This window comes from Danio aesculapii, chromosome 10 (assembly GCF_903798145.1).
Source record: "Danio aesculapii chromosome 10, fDanAes4.1, whole genome shotgun sequence".
In the NCBI taxonomy this organism is placed as follows: Eukaryota; Metazoa; Chordata; class Actinopteri; order Cypriniformes; family Danionidae; genus Danio; species Danio aesculapii.
Genome location: NC_079444.1, coordinates 23,349,108 through 23,372,317, shown reverse-complemented (window position 1 = coordinate 23,372,317; position 23,210 = coordinate 23,349,108). Strand labels below are relative to the sequence as shown.

Genomic DNA, 23,210 nt, shown 5'->3' with positions numbered 1-23,210 from the left:
TCAGCTGTGACAGTTTGAGTTCTTTCTGTGTCTTTAACTTCATTCAACTGAAACTGAAAATGTGTCATTGTTTGCTTGTGTCATTTCAAATATGAATGCAGGTATTTCTGTACAAAAGTAGAATTTAAGACACTTTACAAAACTTGGCTTTCACCTCAATAACACAAAATACCGCTCATACCACTCAAAATACCACTTGATTATTACTTTTTCCTTAGGAGCACAAGTACTTCTAATTTAAAAGTGCAGTTTATAAATATTCAGATCTCACAGTAGACAGTAGGGACTAGTCAACTAAACAATAAAGCTCCTGCTGAAAACAGTAATCGACTACATGAGATTCAAATAGTTTCATTGCTTCAATGTCATACTCACTATAAAAGAGCGAAGACTGTTTTTAAAAGTGTATCTGGGAAAAAACTGCCTTTTAACCTTAAACATTCAATTTAATTTTTCAATTCATATTTATTTCTACAGTGTTTTACAATGTACAGTAGATTGTCAAAGCAGCATAAGATATAAGTTCTAGTAAATTGAAATTGTGTCAGTCCAGTTTTCAGAGTTTAAGCTCAGTTTAAATGTGTGGTTTAAATTTCACTGCTGGAAGTCCATCACATGCTTATTCTTGGTGTTAGTCTCTAAAATGAGCACAAGTTGAAAGCAAGGTGTGGGAATATTTGGAATTAGAAGGAAATGTTTTGTGTCAGATCATTTTTCTGAGATGACTCTATGGAGGGTCCATGAATGATGATGAGCTTGAGCTCTGCTGGAAAGAGCTATATGTTTCTCCAACCCATGTGGTCTCCCATCCAGATACTGACCGGCCCCCATGCGAGAGTTGCAAAGAGCAAGCTGCAGCTGTAGCTGTAACCTGTAAATTATTGCTGACTTTACACTTTCACTTTGGAAAGAGTGATGATACTGATATTTGTCAGTGATGCTCGACTCTGAATCTTGTGCTTTATATAAAAAAGTAGAAGCTGTCAATTTGCAATTGTGTCATCCAATGTCCATCTAAATGGATTGTTTTTTATATCTTTAAAAAAGTAATTGTAAGGATGGCACTATGGTGGGAAAGTAATCAATAGACCTGTACAACTAAACAGTGGAGACACCAACTACCACAGGAAAACTTCAAATTTGATTTGAACACTTGCACTTTTGAGCACTAACACTAGTTCTTGCATAGGTAAATCATAACATCAAAAAGAGCATATTGGTTTGGAGCAAGTTTTATTTGTCTGAATTAAATGGCACTATGGTCCCCTTAACCATCCTCTATCCAGAGTTACACTCTCAGAAATAAATGGACGCAAGCTGTCACTGGGGTGGTACCTTTTCAAAAGGCACAAATTTGTACCTAAAAGGTCCACATTAATACCTCAGAGGAAAATGTTAGTACCTAAAAAGTACAAAAGTGTTCCTCTTAAAATTTTTAGGTACTAATATAAACTTTTAAGGTAACAATATGGACCCTTTAAGTACAAATGTGTACCTTTTGAAGGTACCACCCCAGTGACAGCTCACATACATTTATTTCTGAGAATGTAGTATATCTCTAAACAGTTGCCGTCAGTTAAGCCTCTAGACACATTTGTACCATGTGACATAAGTGTACTCTAGATCCTGTCAGTGAACGTCTAGTCTCAGGAGTATCAGGGTCTGTTTTGTTTCTTGTTTATGAATGCTTCAGCTAAACATAGACAGTGTGATTTATAAGGTGTATCTAAAATTTTTCACCCTCCCCATGGACTCCACATAAGGTCGTTTGAATGTCTCCCTATTTCCGTGGCTCTTGTGAGGGTTACAGGCCTGCTGGTGCAACTCTGAGGGAAGTTTGGACTAAAACAAAATGTCTGGGCTCCTATTTTTATCTCTCTTCCATTCTTCAAAGTGACTCACTCGGTTAAATTTGAGGATAACTTGGACTAAACATGGGATTTTGTGGATCTTTGATGCAAGATTAAAGTTGATCCGGCATCAGACTGACTATCCCGGAAGATATCCCTGTTTTCTGCCAGGTATCGCTGGAATTATGCTTCAACTGCATTGTGTTTAAAATCAGAATCAAGCAGAATTGAATCAGCTATTTGTGCGGATGAAATACCACACATATGCCCTCCGTCCTAGCAGATTTCTTTCTGATGTTAACAGATCTTATTTCTCTAAATGCATTAGCAGCTCATCCTCCTGCCTGCGATCAATGGGGGCGTACCAGCGGCGAATTTCTGGCCTCGTCGTTCTGCTGGGCTTAATGGGAATAATAACTCTTCTTCAAAGAAACACGGGAACCAGACGATGCCATCAGTGCGTCTCCCATCCCTGCTAAATCTGCCAAATGCGTTTTTATGGCTTGCAAATTAGCTGTGACCTTATGAAGCTGAAAGGTTGAATAAAGCACCGTGGATGCTGAGAATTTTAAAATATTTACAGCTCACTTTTCATAATCAGCATGAAAGCGCCCTGCCGTAGACCCCTGCGCCGTTATTGTCCCACAGAGGCACTTTTACTGGGATAATCATTGGTCATGCCTTTGTCTTTGGACAGGGAGAGGAAAGTGCAGAAATTTATCTGTTTTAAGGAGGGTCTGAGCTTAGGTTCATTAGCCAAGGCCAGAAATGAAAAGGAAGGACAACAAAGCGCAATAGTTTTGCCAAATTATTACAAAACTTTTTCAACTTGTCCAGCGTCTGCCAAGAATTACCCTGCTTAATTGGATTTTACTCCAGGACATAAACAGAAAAGGCGCTATCTTGGAAGTACTGAAGTTTTTGAAGCTTTTGAAATATGTTGGCTTGAAAAAAAATCCCAATTATTTCGAATTATGTCCTATTATTTCCGCTGTAGGTCATTATGGATTCCTCCAAGACCCTTTGTCAAAAGAGACACGTTATACATGGCTGGAAAGTACTAGCTTCCTGCAAGGAGTCTCGCAGTGTGGAGTGAACATATGTTTCTTGAAGCGTTGACCAGAAACCCAGCAATTACTCAACATGGCCGCACCACAGGAGTATAATGGGAAGACGTGGGTTTGTCAGTTGTGGCCTGGATTCGGTGTCGTTCATGGGCTGTAGTCCCAGTAAGAAGCAAACAAATGAGCAATCCTCAGAGAGTCATTTGCAAGTTCCAACACTTTGTTCCTGGTCTGCAAGCAATGCGTGCCGCCTTGGAAAGCTTTGTTCATCCAATTAGTGCTTTGCGAGAAGTCTAGAGCCGTGTTTGAGTTATTTCCTCAAGTCATGTGAACACTTGTAGCTGCGAATGTGTGGCTTGAATGATCTTCTCATGATTCTATGTGGCTTAAATTACTGCGGAGCCCTCATAATTTTTTTTATCTGCACTTTTTATGAACTGAACATTCACATGCCATTAACAAATTATAGTGCTTTAGCTTTTACAGGCCTTACAATTTAAAAAAATAATTTTAGATTGTTTCCTAATGCATTTGACATTTGTTTCTGATGCAAAATTGAAGTGATAAAGAGAAATTGAAGTATTTAGATTATTTTTATTATCTTTTTTTTTTTTTTTTTTTTTGGTAGGAAGAAAATTAATAATATAATTTCTTCCTTTTAAGGGAAACAATGTTTAAAAATCTAAATGTCACGTTATCTGTCTCCTTAATGTATATTAGCTAGCTCAAACCTCATTTTGTCTCGGTTATAATTAGGTATAACACAAAATGCATTTTGGGATAGGCAATGTTGTACTAGAAAAATAGTAACTAGTTACAGTTACTGGTTACTTCATTCAAAAAATAACTCAATTACTTTATCAATTACTTACATCAAAAAGTACTGCATTACTGTTAAAAGTAATTTTGAGTTACTTTTCCAAAGAATGCTTTTTAATGTTTCCATTAATGCCCTTATAACGTCACTGCAGTGTGGCATGTAAACTACACTATTGATCAGCTTCACAGTTTTAATTAATTTGCATTCTCACAACTAAAATATAAGACAAACTTAAACAAAAAGTACTTTTTAAACAGACCAGCAGCACAAAATGATATCACAAGGTGATAAAACAGCTGAATATTATATCCAGGAACAAAAAAGATAAAACTAAATTTGCTTCAGCATCATAAAGGTTTGTATTTAAGCCTTAAACATGTTCCCTCACAGCTTGAGTATGGAAATAGTGACAATATACAACAAACACAAAATCTTTACAAAAATAAATGAAAGTATAATCTAAATTATCATTCAGAATCAGTTTGGTGAAACTCAGCACCAAAAAACGTGGTACTGTATGTCAGCAGTTTATGAAAAGTAAGCTGTGTTTATTAAAAGTGCGAAATCTGCTGTTGAGTAACAGCTATAAAAATATAAAAAACAATAAAAAAATAAATCACTGCATTTTTCTGAGCAAAACAACACTATACATTTGAATAACATGTTCTAAAATACAACAAAAATGTGTCACTGTGTCTACTAAACTAATCAATTTTGTTATACAGATTACAAATTATTTGAAACAACAAACATAGTAGTATTAGTAATAGTAATTAATAATAGTAACGTTAATAGTCTCTCAGTCTCTCTAGCAAGCACACTTGGCCTCTCGTGCAAGTAGCCGGTTTCTCTCCTGCACACTTGGTGTACCTCGCGCACATTTGGTATCTGCTCTCGCTTACTTTTGTCCAAACTGGCGCCTCACAAACAGCACGTCTTCTTTACGGTGGTTTGTTGGCATCCACCAATCCCACAATGCGTCGCCGCTGTAAAAGGTAGATGTGGGCTAGACTACAGCCAAATACTTACCAAGTAATGGACAAACGCATCATATTGTAACGATAACGACAGAGTTATGCATTACAGTGTTAGTTACTGTCAAAAGTAATGCTGTTACAGTAACGCATTACTAGTAACGCGTTACTGAACAACACTGGTGATAGGTCAGTTATGCTTGTAGCTAAAGTTAAAACCCAGGAGTATAAGAGTAATCCAACTGCAGTTAATTTGTACAGTCTTGTTTATACAATTCTTTTTAGAAATGAGACCCATATAAAAAAATAACCATCACTTCAGCATAAGCATACCGTTTAGAGGCATAATATATTGATTAAAATAAAAATTCTAAAAATAAATTATAAAAATAATAAATGCTTTCCCAGTGATGGGATGCAGCTGGAAGGGCATCCACTGCATAAAACAGATGCTGGATGAGTTGGAGGTTCATTCCGCTGTGGCGACCCCAGAATAATAAAGGGACTAAGCCGAAAAGAATATGGATGAATGAATGAATAAATAATAAATGCTATATAATAATAAACCCTATGCACTTTGCTTATAAATGTTAATTCGGTAACTTAAAAAAAAAGAGTTTAATTTGTAACTTAATAAAGAATGCAACCTTTTATGTCCCTTCAAGTTCCAGAAGAGTTGTTGGTCCCCATAAATAAACAACAGAATTTTTTTTTCAGAATAACATTCTTATTCATTTTTATTGGGTGAACTATCCCTTTAACTTGGATCTAGTTTGTCCTTGCTAAATAGCAGGAAAGTGACTGTTAGCCATAGTAAATTATGGCCTAGACAGAGAATTCTGCTTGGTCTTAAAGTCTACAAAATTGCAGATGACTGCAGTTTTCTTTCTTGGCACGGCAGCAAAACTATAATAATTTTTTTTTTTTTAATTGGTGGGGGACATTATGAAAAATCGAAAAGAGTTGTAATATTTGCACAATCCATCTCTGCAGTTTCTACCTATGAAATATGAATAGACAATTATCATTACAGACAATTACTTATGTAAAGAATGGATTTTTACTACAGCGGTTCGAATGACTAAAAAGTTATTAGTAGGATGATGAAAAACTGTACATTTTTAGTCAAAGCATCCTTCTGCAATCTTATACCAAAAACGAAAATATAGGCAGTTTTAATAGCTAAACATGTGGGAGGGCGTTGCTATTACGTGATTGTATTGTATTGCAATATGGAGCTATTAAGTGACGATGTTAAATCAAAAGTAATTCATTGAATACTTGAAAATAAAATGATTTAATGACAATAATTCTCTTTGGTTAACTGAATTAGTTATACAATAACTGTATAAAAGGATAAAACATGAATTGATAAAAAAAACATATGATAATATTTGTACCCAGCTTAAATGTAAAATAAAGTTACTTGAGAGAGAGAGAGAGAGAGAGAGAGAGAGAGAGAGAGAGAGAGAGAGAGAGAGAGAGGAGAGAGAGAGAGAGAGAGACACAGAGGGTGGGAGAGAGAGACAAAGACAAGAGAGTAGACTTCAAAGACTCAGAGAGCCTGATAGCAGTAGAGAGAGAAGATTGACTTCAGAGCAAGAGAGGAGCAGAGCAAAGTTTAACACCTATTCTGTGTCTTTCTTGACCATGTGATCAAAGCCCAAGTACTGAGACATTTAAACTGACCAGTCAACATGTGACCACATCATAAAACCCCCAAAGTCCACATATTAACCAGGGGCGCATTTTCAAAACAGTGACGTAACTTGCAGCTGAATTATCATAGCACGATGCATTGTTTGGGAAAAGAACGATGTAGTGAAGAGTGTTTCCCAAAACACGTAGTTTCTCTGTCACAGATCCACCGCTTGAACCACGTTATAATGTAAAACGCCCATAATGACGCTCTAAACAGGATGGAGTAACAACTTCTTTAAAGAAAAAACCCATAATTTTTTGTGCAAATGATATTGTTTTGCACGATCACACTATTATTATTATTATTATTATTATTTTTAAAATAGGATATTGTTTATTTATTTATTTATTTTATTAATTTTTTTTAAAGTCTACTTTTACATTTGACACATTCAAACCACTGCAGATGTTCTAACCAGCAGGCTCATATACAGTACAGATACATTTCTTAATAAATAACCTACTATAAATTAAAACCGTTAACGTATGCTAGGCCTATAATTTTGTTTTCACAAGCTTTGGGGATGTAACATAGATTCCGCTTTTAAATAATAGGTCACCCATAGCTTCCATCATGAGTCACGGCTGCGTTCAAAATGGCAAAAATGTTTTCTTTTGCACTACGAAGGGAACGCAATTGCCAATGTGAAGATTGCTAAATCTGAACTGTAAAAATACTTTCAAAACAAATTACACCTAGGAGAGATGACTTTAATGTTTTTTTTTTTTATCATTCCAAGTTTAAATGTTGGAACATTCTAAATAAATAGGGCATAGGGGATAACGGGGATAAGAACACAACCAGGAACTATGCGTCTAACTACAGCTCTACAAGTTTGCGATGCAGTTTGCGAATGTTTGTTGGAACGACGGCTTTGGGAAACGCCAAATCAACAAACTATCTTTGTATCGACTGAACTTGTGACCTTAGTTAGCTAACGATGGTTTTCGAAACGCATCCCTGGGCATGATCTTATTAGCCTTATCAGTCTGCCTTTGGAATCTGTATAGACCTTCTTGCTGAAAAAGACATGTTTTGCATATAAACAAATGCATGATAATTTGCAATCCTGCAATTAAGATACATATATCCAAAAAAAAGTTAATCTAGAATACGGTTTAAGAAGCAAAGAGAGAGAAAGATATGCTCAAGTAATCATTCATCCGGCTGCTGATTCTGAGTAGAAGGATTAAAATGATTTTGAACTTCATATCAACGAGCGTTTCAGAATTATTGATCTGAACTCCAGGAAAGGTGTGATCCAGGATGAAAAAGCATTTCCTTAGAGGGGCTGCCAGAGGACAGCAGCTGAAAGCGGCTCTGTTTAAATGGATAAGTCAAAGTTTGAGCTGCCATGTCCCTGGAGGGTCAGTTAAATATTGAGACAGGAGTCCTGAATGCCTCCTCGCTCTCCGTTCAGAAAATGACACAACACAGGAGGAATTAAAATGTAATGCAAAGGTCTTGTCACGCAGCATGGTTATTGATGATCTGTCACATTAAGTCATGTCGGGGGAAGACTTATGGCAACAATTTAAAATATAACAGGAAAGGGAAAAAAAGAAAAATCATTCAACTCTGCCATCGAATATGAATTACGAATAAGACTCTCTTCATTCATTTTGTTTCTGTGGAAAGGAGACACTTTAAGTAATCCTCTGGAAGCCTCGAGCTGCTTTAATTTGCCGAAATGAACACTCTCGCCATTTCTCCGCAGATCAACTTTGAAGCATGATGACCTAATTTTAAATGTTATAGTGTAACATCTCCAAATCATTCTGAAATTCGGCGGCTCGTGCTTCTCAGTGGAGAACACCTGTATTTTGTTTTCCTCTTTCACCCAGTTTGTCTCTCTCCGGACCCTTTTTTTAACCAGTATTAGAAGCTGTAATTTGTTTTGAAAATCTAATTAAACTATGCTGACCAACTCAGCGGTCCGCCTTTGCCCCCGTTTGGCTTCAGTCCATCTCTCAAGAGCGTCCGATATGTAAATCAGCCCTCTACAGACTAACAGGTCATTTAAGAGGCTGCTGTGCAGAGCAAAGGGATGTGAAAAACAGACAGGGAGCATTTAGCTTTTTTTATTTCTGCTTGGATAGTGAGTGGATGGTTTGGTTGATTTGGATGCTTAACGTTTATTTCTCAGAATAGCCCCCTATGTGAGCCATAACTAAAAACAACTGCCCCTTTTCTTCCTGGTAACAGTTTTCTATTAGACACAATTGTCAAATGTTCCACCTCAGCAGAAAATTGAGAATAATTGATTAATAAGCAGTGCATTAAGCCATTATTTATCTTTATATATTTATTTACAGAGTCCTAGAGACCCTGGGTATTATTTAATTGGCTGGCTTTTACGGTTGGCGGTTTGTTATGAATAAAACTAAGCTTGTATATACATTTACATTTACATTTACATTTAGTCATTTAGCAGACGCTTTTATCCAAAGCGACTTACAAATGAGGACAAGGAAGCAATTTACACAACTATAAGAGCAGCAGTGAACAAGCGCTATAGACAAGTTTCAGGCGTGTAAAAGTCTAAGAAGCAAAACATTAGTGGAATTTTTTTTTTTTTTTTTTTTTTTTTTTTTTTTTATAGAGAGAGAGAGAGAAAGAGGGCTCAGTTAGTGGTATTGCCAGAGAGGCAATTGCAGATTAGGAGGAAAAGTGGAGACTAAACAGTTGTGTTTTTAGTCGTTTCTTGAAGACAGCAAGTGACTCGGCTGTTCTGATGTAGTTAGGGAGTTCATTCCACCAACTGGGCAGATTGAATGTGAGAGTTCGGGAAAGTGATTTCTTCCCTCTTTGGGATGGAACAACGAGGCGACGTTCATTCACAGAACGCAAGTTTCTGGAGGGCACATATATCTGCAGAAGTGAGAGCAGATACGAAGGAGCACAGCTATATAGAGGAAGAGAATATAAACAATAGGCTCTTCAAGTGCGAGGCAGAATATTCATATGCCTTCCTAGAAAGAAAGGACACTATAATGTCCATTAACTGGGAAATCAGCCAAAGCTGTGCTTTTAGATTGTTTAAGAGACTGTAAAATACTCATAAAATGTGTGTAGGATGTTTTATTAAGCTCTTTCTGAGGGCTTGTGGTGCAGAGAATGCCTATAATACCTAGAGAAAGTCGTCTGTTAACATTCCTATTCATCTCAATGGCAATTTTTCAGCTCTTGTAGCTTTCTGAATGGTCAATAAATGGAGAAAAATGCTTTTCCTCCACACAATGAGCGAAAATTGTACTGTAAAATGAAACCTTGGTATAGGTCAGCATTAATCTTGTGTGTCTGTGCCCTATGATTTCAGTCATGAAAATGTGGATGGGATTGCAGTGTCACTGAATTTGGCAAATTTCCGATGAATGAATCAAAAGTAGTGCAGAACACCTAATCAATTCACAATGTGGACAAGTATGTGCGAATATTAAACCGCAAAGATTATGTGTGTCTGTGGGAATAAGCACATTATCAGCACTGTTTTCAGTGTATGTTGTCTCACTATGAGGACATGAACTTCACTTTTAGAGTTGCTCTGATAGTCAGTTAAAAAAAATTATATCATGAAGACACAGACACTCAAATTGTAAAATTGTGACAGAAATAAATTAACATTGTACTGAAGAATTCACTTCTCTAATTAGTAATAGTAATAAAAAATACCTATTTGAAAAATTGCATTCTAATAAATTGTTAAACATGTTGGATTGCGGATGTTGATAACCCAAGTAATCCATAGAATGCCCAGACAGCAGCTGAAATCTTTTAGAAAGCAAGCCTGCGTCTCTTTATTGTAAATGAATATTATCTGCTTCAGTCCCAAGGAGGATGAAGATTAAACCATGGGTGGATATTTCAGCAAGACAATCATTTCAAACACAGACAAGAAAACTCTCAACTTGTTTCACAAAAGAAAATAAAGCTGCTAGAATGGCCCAGCCAATCACCTGACTTTAAACCAATAGAAAATGACAAATAAAGATCAAAGTTCACAGAAGAAACCCACAGAACAATCGAGATATTTTAGATTCTGTTGAAGTCTGGGAAAAATCACAAATAAGCAATGCATGTGACTCCATACATAAAACGGTCATTATACAAATTATGAAATACATTTCAGTAGTTTAGTATCATCTCTTAGTATCTGTTGTGATCACCAGTGGTGTTGTCTCCACTGGCGATTACTTAATGTAGTCTGTTGTTATCGCCAGCGTTGTGTTCTTTGTTGGAGATTACTTCCTAATGAACTACAACTACCAGAACTCTCTGCGCTCATCAGCAATAATCCGTTCCATTCACACACAGACACAGCTCATTTACACTGATTACAAGGACTATATATACACATCACTTTCACTCACACACTGCTGAGTCTTGTTTCTTTCACAAACTTTGCAAAGCGGTTTTTGTTTGTTTTTCCGTGTTTTGATTCTTGCCTTGTTTACAATGTTGATCCTTTGGTGCCGAGTCTGACCTCTCGCCTGTATTTTGACCACATCTTTTGGATTACCCTTTGCTCCTGTTTTGACCTCTGCCTGTACTACCTCGCCTTAATAAACTTCATTTGCATCCAGAGGTCTTTTGTCAGCGTCCGACTTCGTAACAGTATAATTTTATTGTTATTACTTAACACATTTTTTTTATTTATTTGTTTTATTGGGATATTTGGGATATTTGGAATGTTTGGGTTTTAAACTGAAATCTGGGAACATATCATGTCACCAGCACTGTTAGAAATATATTTGCCAGGAGAAAAGATGACGTTCAATACTTATTTTACCCATTCCCATTCAATACTCATTACATTGACTCTCTCCCTCTGTTTAAATCCAGATTTAAAACTCATCTGTTCAAAATAACTTACTCTTTATAACCGCATACTACATTCTGTATCATGTCTTTGTATTTTGTCATCTTTATTTTTATACTGTCAATTTATTTATTTTTATTGAATTGTGTATATGGTGTACAGTTGTTAATTATTCAATTGTGTATATATATATATATATATATATATATATATATATATATATATATATATATATATATATATATATATATATATATATATATATATATATTGTATATTGACCTTGGGTTTCTTGAAAGGCGCTTTAAATAAAATTTATTATTATTATTATTATTATTATTATTATTATTATTATTATTATTATTATTATTCTCTCTATATCAAATATGGTTTGGTGGAAAAGTGTCTAATTTCTGTGCCAATGAAATCACTACAAAAATCCATTTTACCTTCCCACTTCTCCTGTTGATTCCTGAAACAAACAGTTCCACCCTAAATTCACGCCATTGGTTGAATCAATTTACCTGCAAATGGCTTATTTATAATCATAGCGTACTTCATAATGAAAAACATTTTTAAGCAGTATGTTTGAACACATCCCCTTTCATTATGTATTATAGAAAATTGGCATATAAAATATTAAACATCTAAAATATCCAAATATATTAACAAAAAAGTAAACCTTATTCTATGCCTTAAATTAGTAAACACCGCATTTAAATGTGGATGTTTGCAGATGTTCTCAGACAGAGAGGACTAATGTTGATGTATCTGATGGTAAACAGCTTAATATCCAGCCGAGTTCCTAATCAAGTCTAATGAGCTCACACTTAAACTCATAATTTGGTTAATAACGCCATCTTTCCATTCCACTGCATTTGACAATTTATGCGTAATTTGGTTTGCTTCTGGTTGATTGTGGTGGAACGTCTGAATCCGAGACTCGGAGCAAATCATGCATTACAGCAATCAAATCATAAATGCCATTGAATGGCTTATGCTGGATTTTCATACTTCCATTCAGTTTGCCTCCTGTATAGACTTAGCCATGGCGGTGTTTTTTGATACGTTACAATTCTTCCGATAGCCCAGCCATCATTTTGCACCTTCTAGTTTGAAAGCACATCAGCATTCGTCCAGTAAATGTTCATTTCCAGTCTTCGATTGTACCATGAAGGTGAAACTTTCCAGTTCAGCACTTTCTCTGTCACTGTTCTTCAATGGCTCAATGGCATAAAGAAGATCAGCGAAGCGTTGACGTCCGTTGTAAGGCATTTATACAAATATCTCAGCTATTACCGTAACAATCACCCAGCCAGTCTCTGGAATTAGCATGTGGAGTTAATGGTAACGCTCACCTTGAAATGTCATCTTGACAAGAGCTCAACATGGCCACCTCGCGAGGCCTGTTCTTCAACCCCCTACCCCGTGGATTTGTTAAAAGACTGCATGTTTCTCCACTGGAACCATTTCCTTTAAGAATTCATGTGACTGCTGGGGTTTGCGCGCTGGGTGTTGTTGCAGTTTTCAGAGTAGTTTAGCCACAGCCGGATTGAAAAGCTCTTCTCAGACGTGCCGCTGGCGAGTTTATATCCCACCCCTTCGGAGCGATGCGGTTTCATTGCCTTTAATTTGTTACATTTGCCTGCACCACACAATGCGGGGGCCAGGGGATGAAATTATGAATATTAAAATAGGAATGTGCGTGCGGTGCTTCAGTGTTAAATCATAAGGGAAGGACTGTCGCAGGCCTTATTAAAAGATAATGTGTGCTGGGGGAGAGGAAACATATCACTTGTCTGCTGGTGGATCCTGCTATGTTGAGCTCACTGCATGTCTGCGGACAAACACTCTGATGATTTGAGCACAAGTCAGAGTGCAGAGCACAGGGGGTGTGGAGAGGAATTCATTCAAACTGAATGAAGGCAAAAGGAAAGATGAGGTGGCAAATATGTTTAGAGTTTTAAAAGGTTAGAGATTATATATAATATATTCATCATTCATTTTCCTACGGCTTAGTCCCTTATTTATCAGGGGTCGCCACAGTGGAATTTTATGCAGCGGATGCCCTTCCATCTGCAACCCAGAACTGGGAAACACCCATACACCCTCTCATTCACACACACTCATCCACTATGGCCAGTTTTGTTTACCCAATTCACCTATAGCACGTCTTTTTGGGCTGTGGGGGAAACTGAACCAGCTGGGACTCGAACCAGCCACCAACTTTCTTGCTGTGAGGCAAAGTGCTGACCATAACATTTCAACATTTTTACAAGATTTTTTAAGTTGATACTTTGTGTGTGTGTTTGCGTACATGGGTGTCTCAATTTGTTTGTTAAAATATATTGTCACTATGGATAAGAACATAAATCATTCATTTATAAAACATCATTGATAAATTCATTAATAAACCATGTCATAAATCAATGAAGTAAAATAAGTTTTATTTTTATTATACTTATGTTAAAAATACATTTGAACACTCTTCAAAAGTGGTGTTTTTGCATTTTTTTTTCATGATTTATCTATTACCAATATAAAAATACTGATTACACTTTACAATACAGGACAGGTAGTTAATGTAAGTTAATGTATTTACTAACATAAAAAAAACAAAGGACAATCTATTTGTTGAAGTATTTATTCATGTTTATTAACATTAGATAATGAAAATGCATGTGTTCACTGTTAGTTCATGTTAACCCACGGTGCATTAACTATGTTAACAAGCACAGTGTTTGATTTTAATAATGCATCAATACATGTTTAACTATGACTAGGTCTACACGGAATCTGTGCGTATAGAAATCCACAGATTTCCACAGATTTTAGCCCATCGTCGAGTCAATTTATTTACTTGTGTAAATGTGTGTAAATTTATATGTATTCAGTTTTTAAATTAGTTTATAGTAATATTATTGACTAATATGAAAATGTTCATATGATTTATTTACAGTACAGTGTGTAAAGTAATGTTTTCTGTCTTTTACTAGATACATTAAATGAGAGACTTGCTTTGTATACTAACTAAGTGGATCTAATTGGATTTGCATTGTAAACATTAAATAAAAGTTATTTTATAAAAGGTTTTTATTTCATAGATTAAAGGGCCTTAAAACCTCCCCTGTCTCAGCAGCTCCCCAGTCTCACACCTCTTGTTTGGAAAAAAGTCAGGAAAGTGGGTGGTTTCATTACCTACACTACAGCTGATTTTCACACCGGCAACACAAACATGGGGACATAGACAGTGATTCGGAGAGCAGCATTTACAGCGGATCGGAGAGCTCTGTGGATGTGGAGGATTTTCAGTCAATAATATTGTAGTGATATTACTGTAAACTTAGTAACTTAATTCATTTTGACGAAGGTATGTCTTTAAAAACTGAAAGAGTACTGCTGATGATATTAACTAGCTTTGCCATGTGAAAAAACATAAACAAAGAACATTGATCACACACTTACCAAATCTGTAGAGACAGGACAATCAACAAGAACTAGAATGGCATCTTTTTTAAAAAGAAGACGAATGGCAATTCCGGATTTCACCATTTCCAGATGCGAAAAGCTCTCGGGTAAAAAATATTCCTTACAAACATATTTTTATCTCTACTCTCATCGCGGGGAAATGGAAACAAAACATTTGTTGCGGCACATTTATAAATGCAACACTGACGACCCATGTCTCCGAACAATTCAACTTGTTTGAATTACAGTTGGCAACACAACATGGCGTCTCTCTGAACACTGTAACAGGTAAAAAGAGTCTTCAAAGCTATATCATGCATATTAATAAAGTAGCATCTTGTTCACAATAGAGCTCGCTAATTGGTTTGAATGGTTTGATGATTTAATGAACAGACGTGCTGAAACTCAACGACATCACTTTGCAGCCCCCGGTACAGACAGCCAATCTCCACGCTGGAATTTACACAATGACCTCATCGCCGTGACGTAGCTTCAAAATTTAGTTGCACCGAAAGAATGAATTTACTCTAAACAATGCAAAAAGGACCAATTTTCAGTTGTTAGCTAAATATATGTGTACTAATAGTGTTTTAGCAATGTGGGACAAATATTTGACTGTCAGCATCTCGAAAAATGTGGAATCTGCAGATTTTAACAAAATTCTGAGCAGAATTAGCCAAAAATCTTTCTCTCTGGCTTTAACTACGACTAATAAGTAGTGCACAAATATTGTTCATTGGTTGTTCGTGTTAGTAAATATATAACTAACATTAACTTTGTGTCCTGTAATGTAAAGTCCAAAATACTTTCTGTAAAGAATTCAGAAAATCCTATTAAAAAATATATCCTCTCTTAAAGCTACCATATAACTCACTCACTAGGAAAGTGTGAGAGCTGGAGCTGTAAACTACTCTTGTTTTGACTCGACTAATGAAATGAACTATGCAACATCTCCACTCTGACTGCAGAAATTATCCTTAATACAGTCGGAGATTACAGGCCTCTCGTGGTGTCAATGGACTGGCACTCGGACGCCACTCAGCCTGGCAAACCCACTGCGCCCTGATAAAAACAGAGCGAGGACAGAGAAGGGCTAATTATCACAACACTGAGGGATGTACTTGAGATTCACAGTCTAACGTTCAGGGACAAAAGTGTCTGAAAACATACCAGCACAGCCAGTGGAGGACAATTAGCATTCTTACTTACTTTCCATAGTTTAATAGACATTATTAGCTTTTCGGTTCGATGTGAAAACTATTTTGGTTAATGGCTAGCCGGCTTGATAGCCTCAAGTCCCAAGTGCGCCTCCAGTAAGATACTTTTGGGGATTTAAGTTTGATTTATTGATGTCATAAAAATTGAGAGACTTTAATACCACAGCCTTTCACCGTTGGAAATTCAGAAACATGTGCCTGTCAGATACGAGTAGCCGTTCCACATTTCATATTTCAGCAAGCCGCTAAAAGGGTGATAGAGATCTGCACATATTTTGTTTTTTTATTGTGATTGATTGTCACAGGGAAGTCAGATGCAGCTTGTAGGTTTTATACTCCTCCTGTAAACACAACAAAAAAGAAGAAACGCTATTATTGAGAGAGCCTATGAGATGTCAATCAGAGGGATGGAGCCGACGTCGATGCGAGGTGGGATTCTCCATTACTGAAATGAGAGCTGATGGACTGTTTGAATGGCTCTCTGGCCCTGAGTTTATCCCGGCTTTGTGCGGCTGATACAGTAATTGCAGGCAGTGATTAGGAAGCTCCCGCAGCACAAAGCACAGGCCGGATTAAACGCACACTCTGTGGCAGATGCAACGCATGCTGTCAATTATAATATACCACTCCAAATGGCACTAAGCGGGATCGTAATAAAGAACCGCAGCTCAGAGATGGACCCATCTTATAAATGAACAATATGCTCAGAGCTTCATTCAGGAGCATTGTCTGGATGGGGATGAAATGACGTTACCCACAATTTGAACAGCAGGTCGTGTCTTTCGCAGAAAGCTTTCCACTACTCTCTGTGTTCAAAATGCATGGACAGCCAAACCTGAAAAGATTGTCCTGTTATTCTGTCTTCTATTAATTTACCCAAAAATACAAGGAAAAGAGGATCTGACTGTGATTATTCACTTAAGGAGCTGACTCACAGCACTACTGGAAGATGCCGAGAGCATTAGTGACCCTGAGATACGACTTGTACTGTTTGTTTGTTGCTGGCATCCAATGATGAAGTGTGTTTGTCATTATTCTAGGCATGCTTAGATCCCTGTCACACCACCATATGGCTTGATCTGTCAGTGCTTCTTGACAAAACAAACTTCAGTTGAGCGGACAAGACAAGGCTAAAACTTTATGTTGTCAACCTTCTAATGTTCCTGAAGGTAAAGTATGATAAAGCGAGGAAGGTTACTAACACGGCTTTCCCTTTCTCTCTTTCTCTCTCTCTGCTGCAGATCCTAATGAGTTGAAACGCGCCACAGATCACGCTTTAATCGGTGGAATCGTTGCTGTCGTCGTGTTCGCTACTTTGTGCTTAATTATTGTATTGGGACGCTACCTGGCACGACATAAAGGTGAGATTTTTCTTTATTGACTAAAATGGCAGATACACTGATTTCTGAAGGATCGCTTGAGGCTTAAAATTGAGCAATGGCTGCTGAGCTTTTTTAATTTTAGCTTCTGTTGCATAACCAGATTCTGACATTTATGACAACAATTAGTTTAGCACGTCATGATTTTGTATAATGCGATCCTGGTTTAACATCTATATTGATCCTTGAACATCAATCCTTGATTCATCATGTTGGAAAACCCATACCCATTTCCTACCCCTAAACCCAAATATAACTGTAAATTATTCCCAAAGTCAGAGGGTAATAATAGTTGGATAACAATCATGTAGAAGTGCATAAACCTAACCATAAGCCTAAGCTTAAAATAAACTGTAAACATATTCTTTATTTCTGATTGGCTGATTGGAATGTTGTTCCAGGATCAGCATAGATGTTAATCCAGGAACATGTCCTACTTGGTGAAATCAGGTTGGTGATTAGTTTAGCTGCCATTGATGCAGTGTTCATCACCGAAAATGGCTTGACACAAACAGAAACTTGTAACGGGTATGAATGTGCCTGCTCCGACCTGCTCATCTAATCTAATCAATGTATAGCGCAATACAGAGGATTATAACAAAAAATAAAGGTGGTTAGTTTGTATCTATTTGAATCCATTTTAGTCTTTTATTTTTTCATTAACAATAATGTACTGTTCATTTATTAGATGAGCACATCAGAGCATGTGCATTCATAGTTTTACATCAAGTTAGTGATACAGAGGAACTGTCAAGTTTCTGTTTGTGTCAAGTTATTAGCAACAAACATTTTTGACCCTTTTTTTTGTTGACAAAATTAACATTGATGGATTATTTTTTTTCCTTAATTTACAACACGACCTTTTTGACACCATTGACAGAATTTTTCATCAGACATTCCCTACTTCCCTACTAAAGACCTTTCCTACTAAAGACCTTATTCAAAAATTACCCATTTCAAAATTACCCATTATGCTTTGCGAGTATGCATAAGGAGGATGCTCGGAACTTCCAGTCGGCAGCTTGATGCCTATAAAGATTCACATTTAGACGGCTTTCAAACAAAAGTTTTAATCTATTTAACTAGCTTTTAAGGTCGTTGAACTAATACTGCTGTTGATCAGCGCCATCTCCTGCACTGATAAATTGAAAAATGCGTTGTTATGGGAATGGAAATCAAGAGCTGCAAGCTGCTGTCTTTTACCCTCATCGTCAGATTGTATCTTGTACTATTTACATAGAGCTGATTGTCATCGCTAAAGAAATCAGTTTATTATTATTTTTTTTCAAATATATAACCAACCCAAGCAAACGTAATTTATTAAATGTTAGACACTAACGTATTATCCCACTTCACTAACACTATAATTGAAAGAACGGCACAAAGTGGAAATAAAGTGGCATTTTAAATGACAGAAACACATAACATGGTAAATACACAATACAAGCTAAAACATGCAAATCAGCCAGCATAGTATCAGTAACGTCTTTTTATTGGTCTTTTCAAAAAATTACATAATGTAACTAAGTTGCATGCCAGTAATATGATTTTGAATTCAATTAAATTCATCTTCATTTCTATAGTGTTTTAACAACGCAGATTGTGTCAAAGCAGCTTATCATCAGAAGTTCTAGTAAATTGAAACTGTGTCAGTCCAGTTTTCAGAGTTGGAAGTTCAGGTTTGCTCTTTATAATGCGTGTGTGTGCATGTGAGCTGACAGGCTGGGAACACTGAGACTGTATTTCAACATCTTATCTGATGCCAGATACTGAATTAGGAGAATGTTTTTCTCTCGCACTTGAGCTGCTTCTGACAGAAGCTTAGAAAAACTTTCAATATCTTCCAAAATTAAAGTTGTGCATCATAAAAACACTTCGTAACCCACTCAAAACGGTATTGCCTCTCAGTTTTGAATTCAGAACCACCAGTTGAGAATCCTGCTCTAGCTGATGACCGTTCTAAACAGAAGTTCTAAGCATCTTACCAGAAGGTGCTGGTTGCTTAGCCACCCTCCATGCAGGTTTATAGTATGCAAAAAAAAAACAGTATGTAAAGTAGGTAGCATGTCCTAATTCATTGTATTTATAAGAACACAAGTACTTAATAGTATGTGATTTCGGACACAGCTATTGTTTTGTTGTTTATTAATGACAAGACTTCCATGCCATTGACAGAATTTTCTAACTATAATTGTGCAGCACTTCCACCCATGAACAGAATTTAACTTATGACTTTATGACACATAAAGGTTTCCCCCCATGTTTTACTGTTATACAGTACAGAGTGCAATTATACATCTTCCGAAATATTGCCTAATGTGCAAATCGAAAAATCAAGCAACAGATGAACTGCTTACATGACTGTCAAAAGTTCACCAGCCCAAAGCTGCATTAAAACTATGACAAACGAATAAAATATCAAACATACTAAGAGTTAGACGATGCTTCAGGCACATGATGGACACGATGGTGGAGAACGAGTTAAAAGATGTACTATTACGTTCTATAATAGTAATTTTCATACGTTATCAATAGTACTTTTTTCTTACAGTAGTAATTTACTTGGCATTTTGAAGTCTCCATCGCTTTACTGATGTGTGCTGTGTGTGTTTTTAGGCACGTACTTGACAAATGAGGCCAAAGGAGCGGATGACGCCCCGGACGCAGACACAGCCATCATCAATGCTGACGGCAACCACGCACACGCAGAAGAGAAGAAAGAGTATTTCATTTAGACTGCAAGTGGCACTGCACTCCTCTCTCTCTCTCTCTTTGTCCTCTCGTTCCTTCCCTCCTTCCCTGCACCGTGTAGGAACTTCTTCAGAAAGCAGCGGAAGCTTCTTCTCACACTTCTTATCTGTTCATTTTTTTTTCATACTGGTTTGGTTTTCTTTCGCCTTTTTCAATAACAGCTCACCTGCTACCTTTTATGAGCAACTTATTTGCTGAAGATGTCACCTTTTGTAATCATTATATAGCTGTAAAACACCCCAAAGCAGTACAAAAATGTCTCCAAATATGAAAACAAAAAAAAGTCTGCAGCCATTCTTCAGTAAGGACTCGCCCTTCATCCTCTCACAGTGCCTAAATATACAGACGTCCGCTGAATTTCAGTCAATGCCTTCATGTTTTCTGTCAGGCCTCTCTGATTGGTTGCTTGCTTTTTATCTTCAGCGTTATGATTTATGGAAAATGTTTTGTGCTCTGTTATTTTTTAATAATTTCTACTTTTATTTTGTTTGTGATTCATGCTGAATCCGTTAATTGTGATGTTTCTCCCAAAAAAAATGATGTACAGTAGTAAAAATATACTCAGACTTGAAGCGAGGGAGGATCCCTTTTTATTCTACAGATTTTTAGGTGTTAATAATGTTATCGGTACGTAGAAACGCTCCATTCTCCAAATTACCATTACATGATGTGAAACCGACAGCTCACACTATGGCTAAAAACAGTATTTTGTACTTGAACTGTAGATATTGGTAAACGAATAGCTCCACAGAAGGTCTCAGTGTGTTCCACCGAAAAAAAAAATCACCTTGTATTATTGAATTAGGTCAAGCGGCTAGGTTAACCAACTTCGGCCACCGAATAAACCATAGTGTATTTAGTGAATTAGCAACCAGGCGAAGAAAGAACAAGCCCTGTTGTGTGTTTGTGTAGTTTGATGATGCCTCGCCACTCTTTGGACAGTTTTGTGTATCTCTGCACTGATCAGCCCCCCTAAAGACCACTAGCCTCCCCATACACAGCAGATTCACGGATGAGGTGGTAACCATCCAATATGTCATCCTTTCAGCTGTTTACACAACCGCTGTGCCCAACACAAGAAATCTCATAACACAGAAGGCGATAACAAAAAGTAGTGTGCAACTATTTCAGTGCTCTTAAACTTTCACATCACTGCTCAGATCGATATCGGTCCATAAAAGATCTCAAACAACGTTTTATGCAAACCTGACCATTTCACAAACATTGAGAGAATGCTGCCGATGCACATAATGTGTCACCCACCGGCCCATCCCACAGATTTGTCCAAACAAATAAGCACAAAATGACTCACATTAATTCATAAATGCAACGATCACGATGTACAAATAGCTAACTTCGATTTTCATAACCCAAACTGGACATCAGATTAACTGAAGTCACAGATTGCGTTGATGCTGTTCATGAAGTTACGGTTGCTTTTCTGCTCTTTTGTTGATTTTTACGATGAATAGACAACCTTGCTAAGGCTGTATAATATATCTGCTAAATGTGGTAACTAGTGAAAATTGTTGTTAGATTTTGGGGATCCCTAATTCCATCAAGTATGTATATTAGCTGATCTAAATATTGGTGGGGAAAAAAATGTTTTTAAAAAGTTTTGATTATTTTTTATCATCTTACCTGACATTAAAAGATTCTTGACAACTTCATAACCTTTGTTTTAGCTCAAGGCATGTATATACTCTATAAGTATCACACATTTTGGGAAAAAATTGTTTTTTTTTTTTGTTTTGTTTGATTTACGATGTAAATTATTTAATTTTGCTTAACTGAAAGCCACTCAATGAGTACGACAGCAGTTGTGACAGCAATGGGATGCTTGTTGAAATGGTAAAGCTATGTATTTGTTGAATGAGAGATTTAGGGTATGTTTATATGATGTTTTCAAGTAATTCAAATGGAAAACTTGTTTTGGTCGGTCATTTACACAACAGTGGAATATCGGGCAGCCTGAAAATGCAAACTTTTTGCTAAAGTTTTTAAAAATCATCACCTCTATGTACTGACAATTTCAATGTGGTGATGTCATTGGCCCGTGAACAGTTCCTGCTTGTTGTCAAACTATTTCATATCTGTTACAAGAGGCGATTCAATCATAACTCAATGTTATAACAGCTATCATAACAGTATTTATCAATATGTGGCTCTTTTTGGACCCTCAAGCCGCCTTTCCACTGCGCACAACACTTGGACACGACTGTCGGAATACGCCCCCTTGTGACTGTCGCACAGATTTTTCATTTTTTTATGCATCATGGAAGAGAAGCATATTTCGGTGTCTGAAATAAAAGAGTGCAAAAGCAAGAGCCTTTATTCTCTGTGCATTCACCATGGTTGAATGAATGCAATACTAGAAACTCATAGACTGCCAAAAATTTTGGAGGCAATGTGGAAACAACATAAAAATTTAAATTTTTGATTACTCATTTATGAATAGAACAGTTTTTTTAATATAGACTTTATAATGAAAAAACTACTGTTTCTCATCTCGTGCGCAGGGACCTGCTTGGACAACACTGAAATACATCACGTCCAGTCAGCCGGTCGCATACGATCTAGCCGCAGGAGTTCAAATATTCCGAATTTTACACATACAGAGATGATCGGAACTTCTGGACTACTCTCCATTGGAAATGAATGACTTCCGGAGTGTCGATTGTCGTGTGTCGTGTGCAGTGGAAAGACGGCTTCAGAAGCTATGGAAATTTAAAATGTAAAGCAGAAAATACGTCAGGACTATTGTTATTGTTTACATCCCTCAAAATTGTCAATTTATACTACAAAAGCTACAAAAATGTAAAAAAAAAATTTTTTTTTTGTTTGTTTGTTTTTTTTTTTGTTTGTGGTTAAAAAGGTGACATCATGCGCATGTGTGTTATATGTAGTCTATAAATATGTACTTGCAAACCAAAACAACAATAGTGGACTACAGAATCATATTTGTGCATCTGCGTAATGTTTCTTTACAAAGTGACACTGCCGCCTACTGGCCTGGCATGCATATTGCAATCATTTTAACTTGGGATGTCCCGATCACGTTTATTTGCCCTTGAGTCAGAGTCATTTGATTTTGAGTATCTACTGATACAGATCCAGGATGTTACTTATTTTTTATTTAATTCACCTTATTTTAACATTCAACAAC

The 23,210-nt window shown here is 36.6% G+C and overlaps 1 protein-coding gene across 5 annotated transcripts in view; it reads left to right on the top strand.

Annotated features, from left to right (window-relative positions):
- cadm2a (cell adhesion molecule 2a) overlaps positions 1-22,355 on the top strand; it is a 660,886-nt gene extending 638,531 nt beyond the window's left edge. For all 5 annotated transcript variants that reach the window (XM_056466536.1, XM_056466535.1, XM_056466533.1 and 2 more), the window contains 2 exons: positions 17,156-17,275; positions 19,910-22,355. In XM_056466536.1, the coding sequence (XP_056322511.1) occupies positions 17,156-17,275; positions 19,910-20,028 (239 nt within the window). In that variant the 3' untranslated portion in view covers positions 20,029-22,355. The remainder of the gene's footprint in view (positions 1-17,155; positions 17,276-19,909) is intronic.
- Positions 22,356-23,210: the final 855 nt, after the last annotated feature.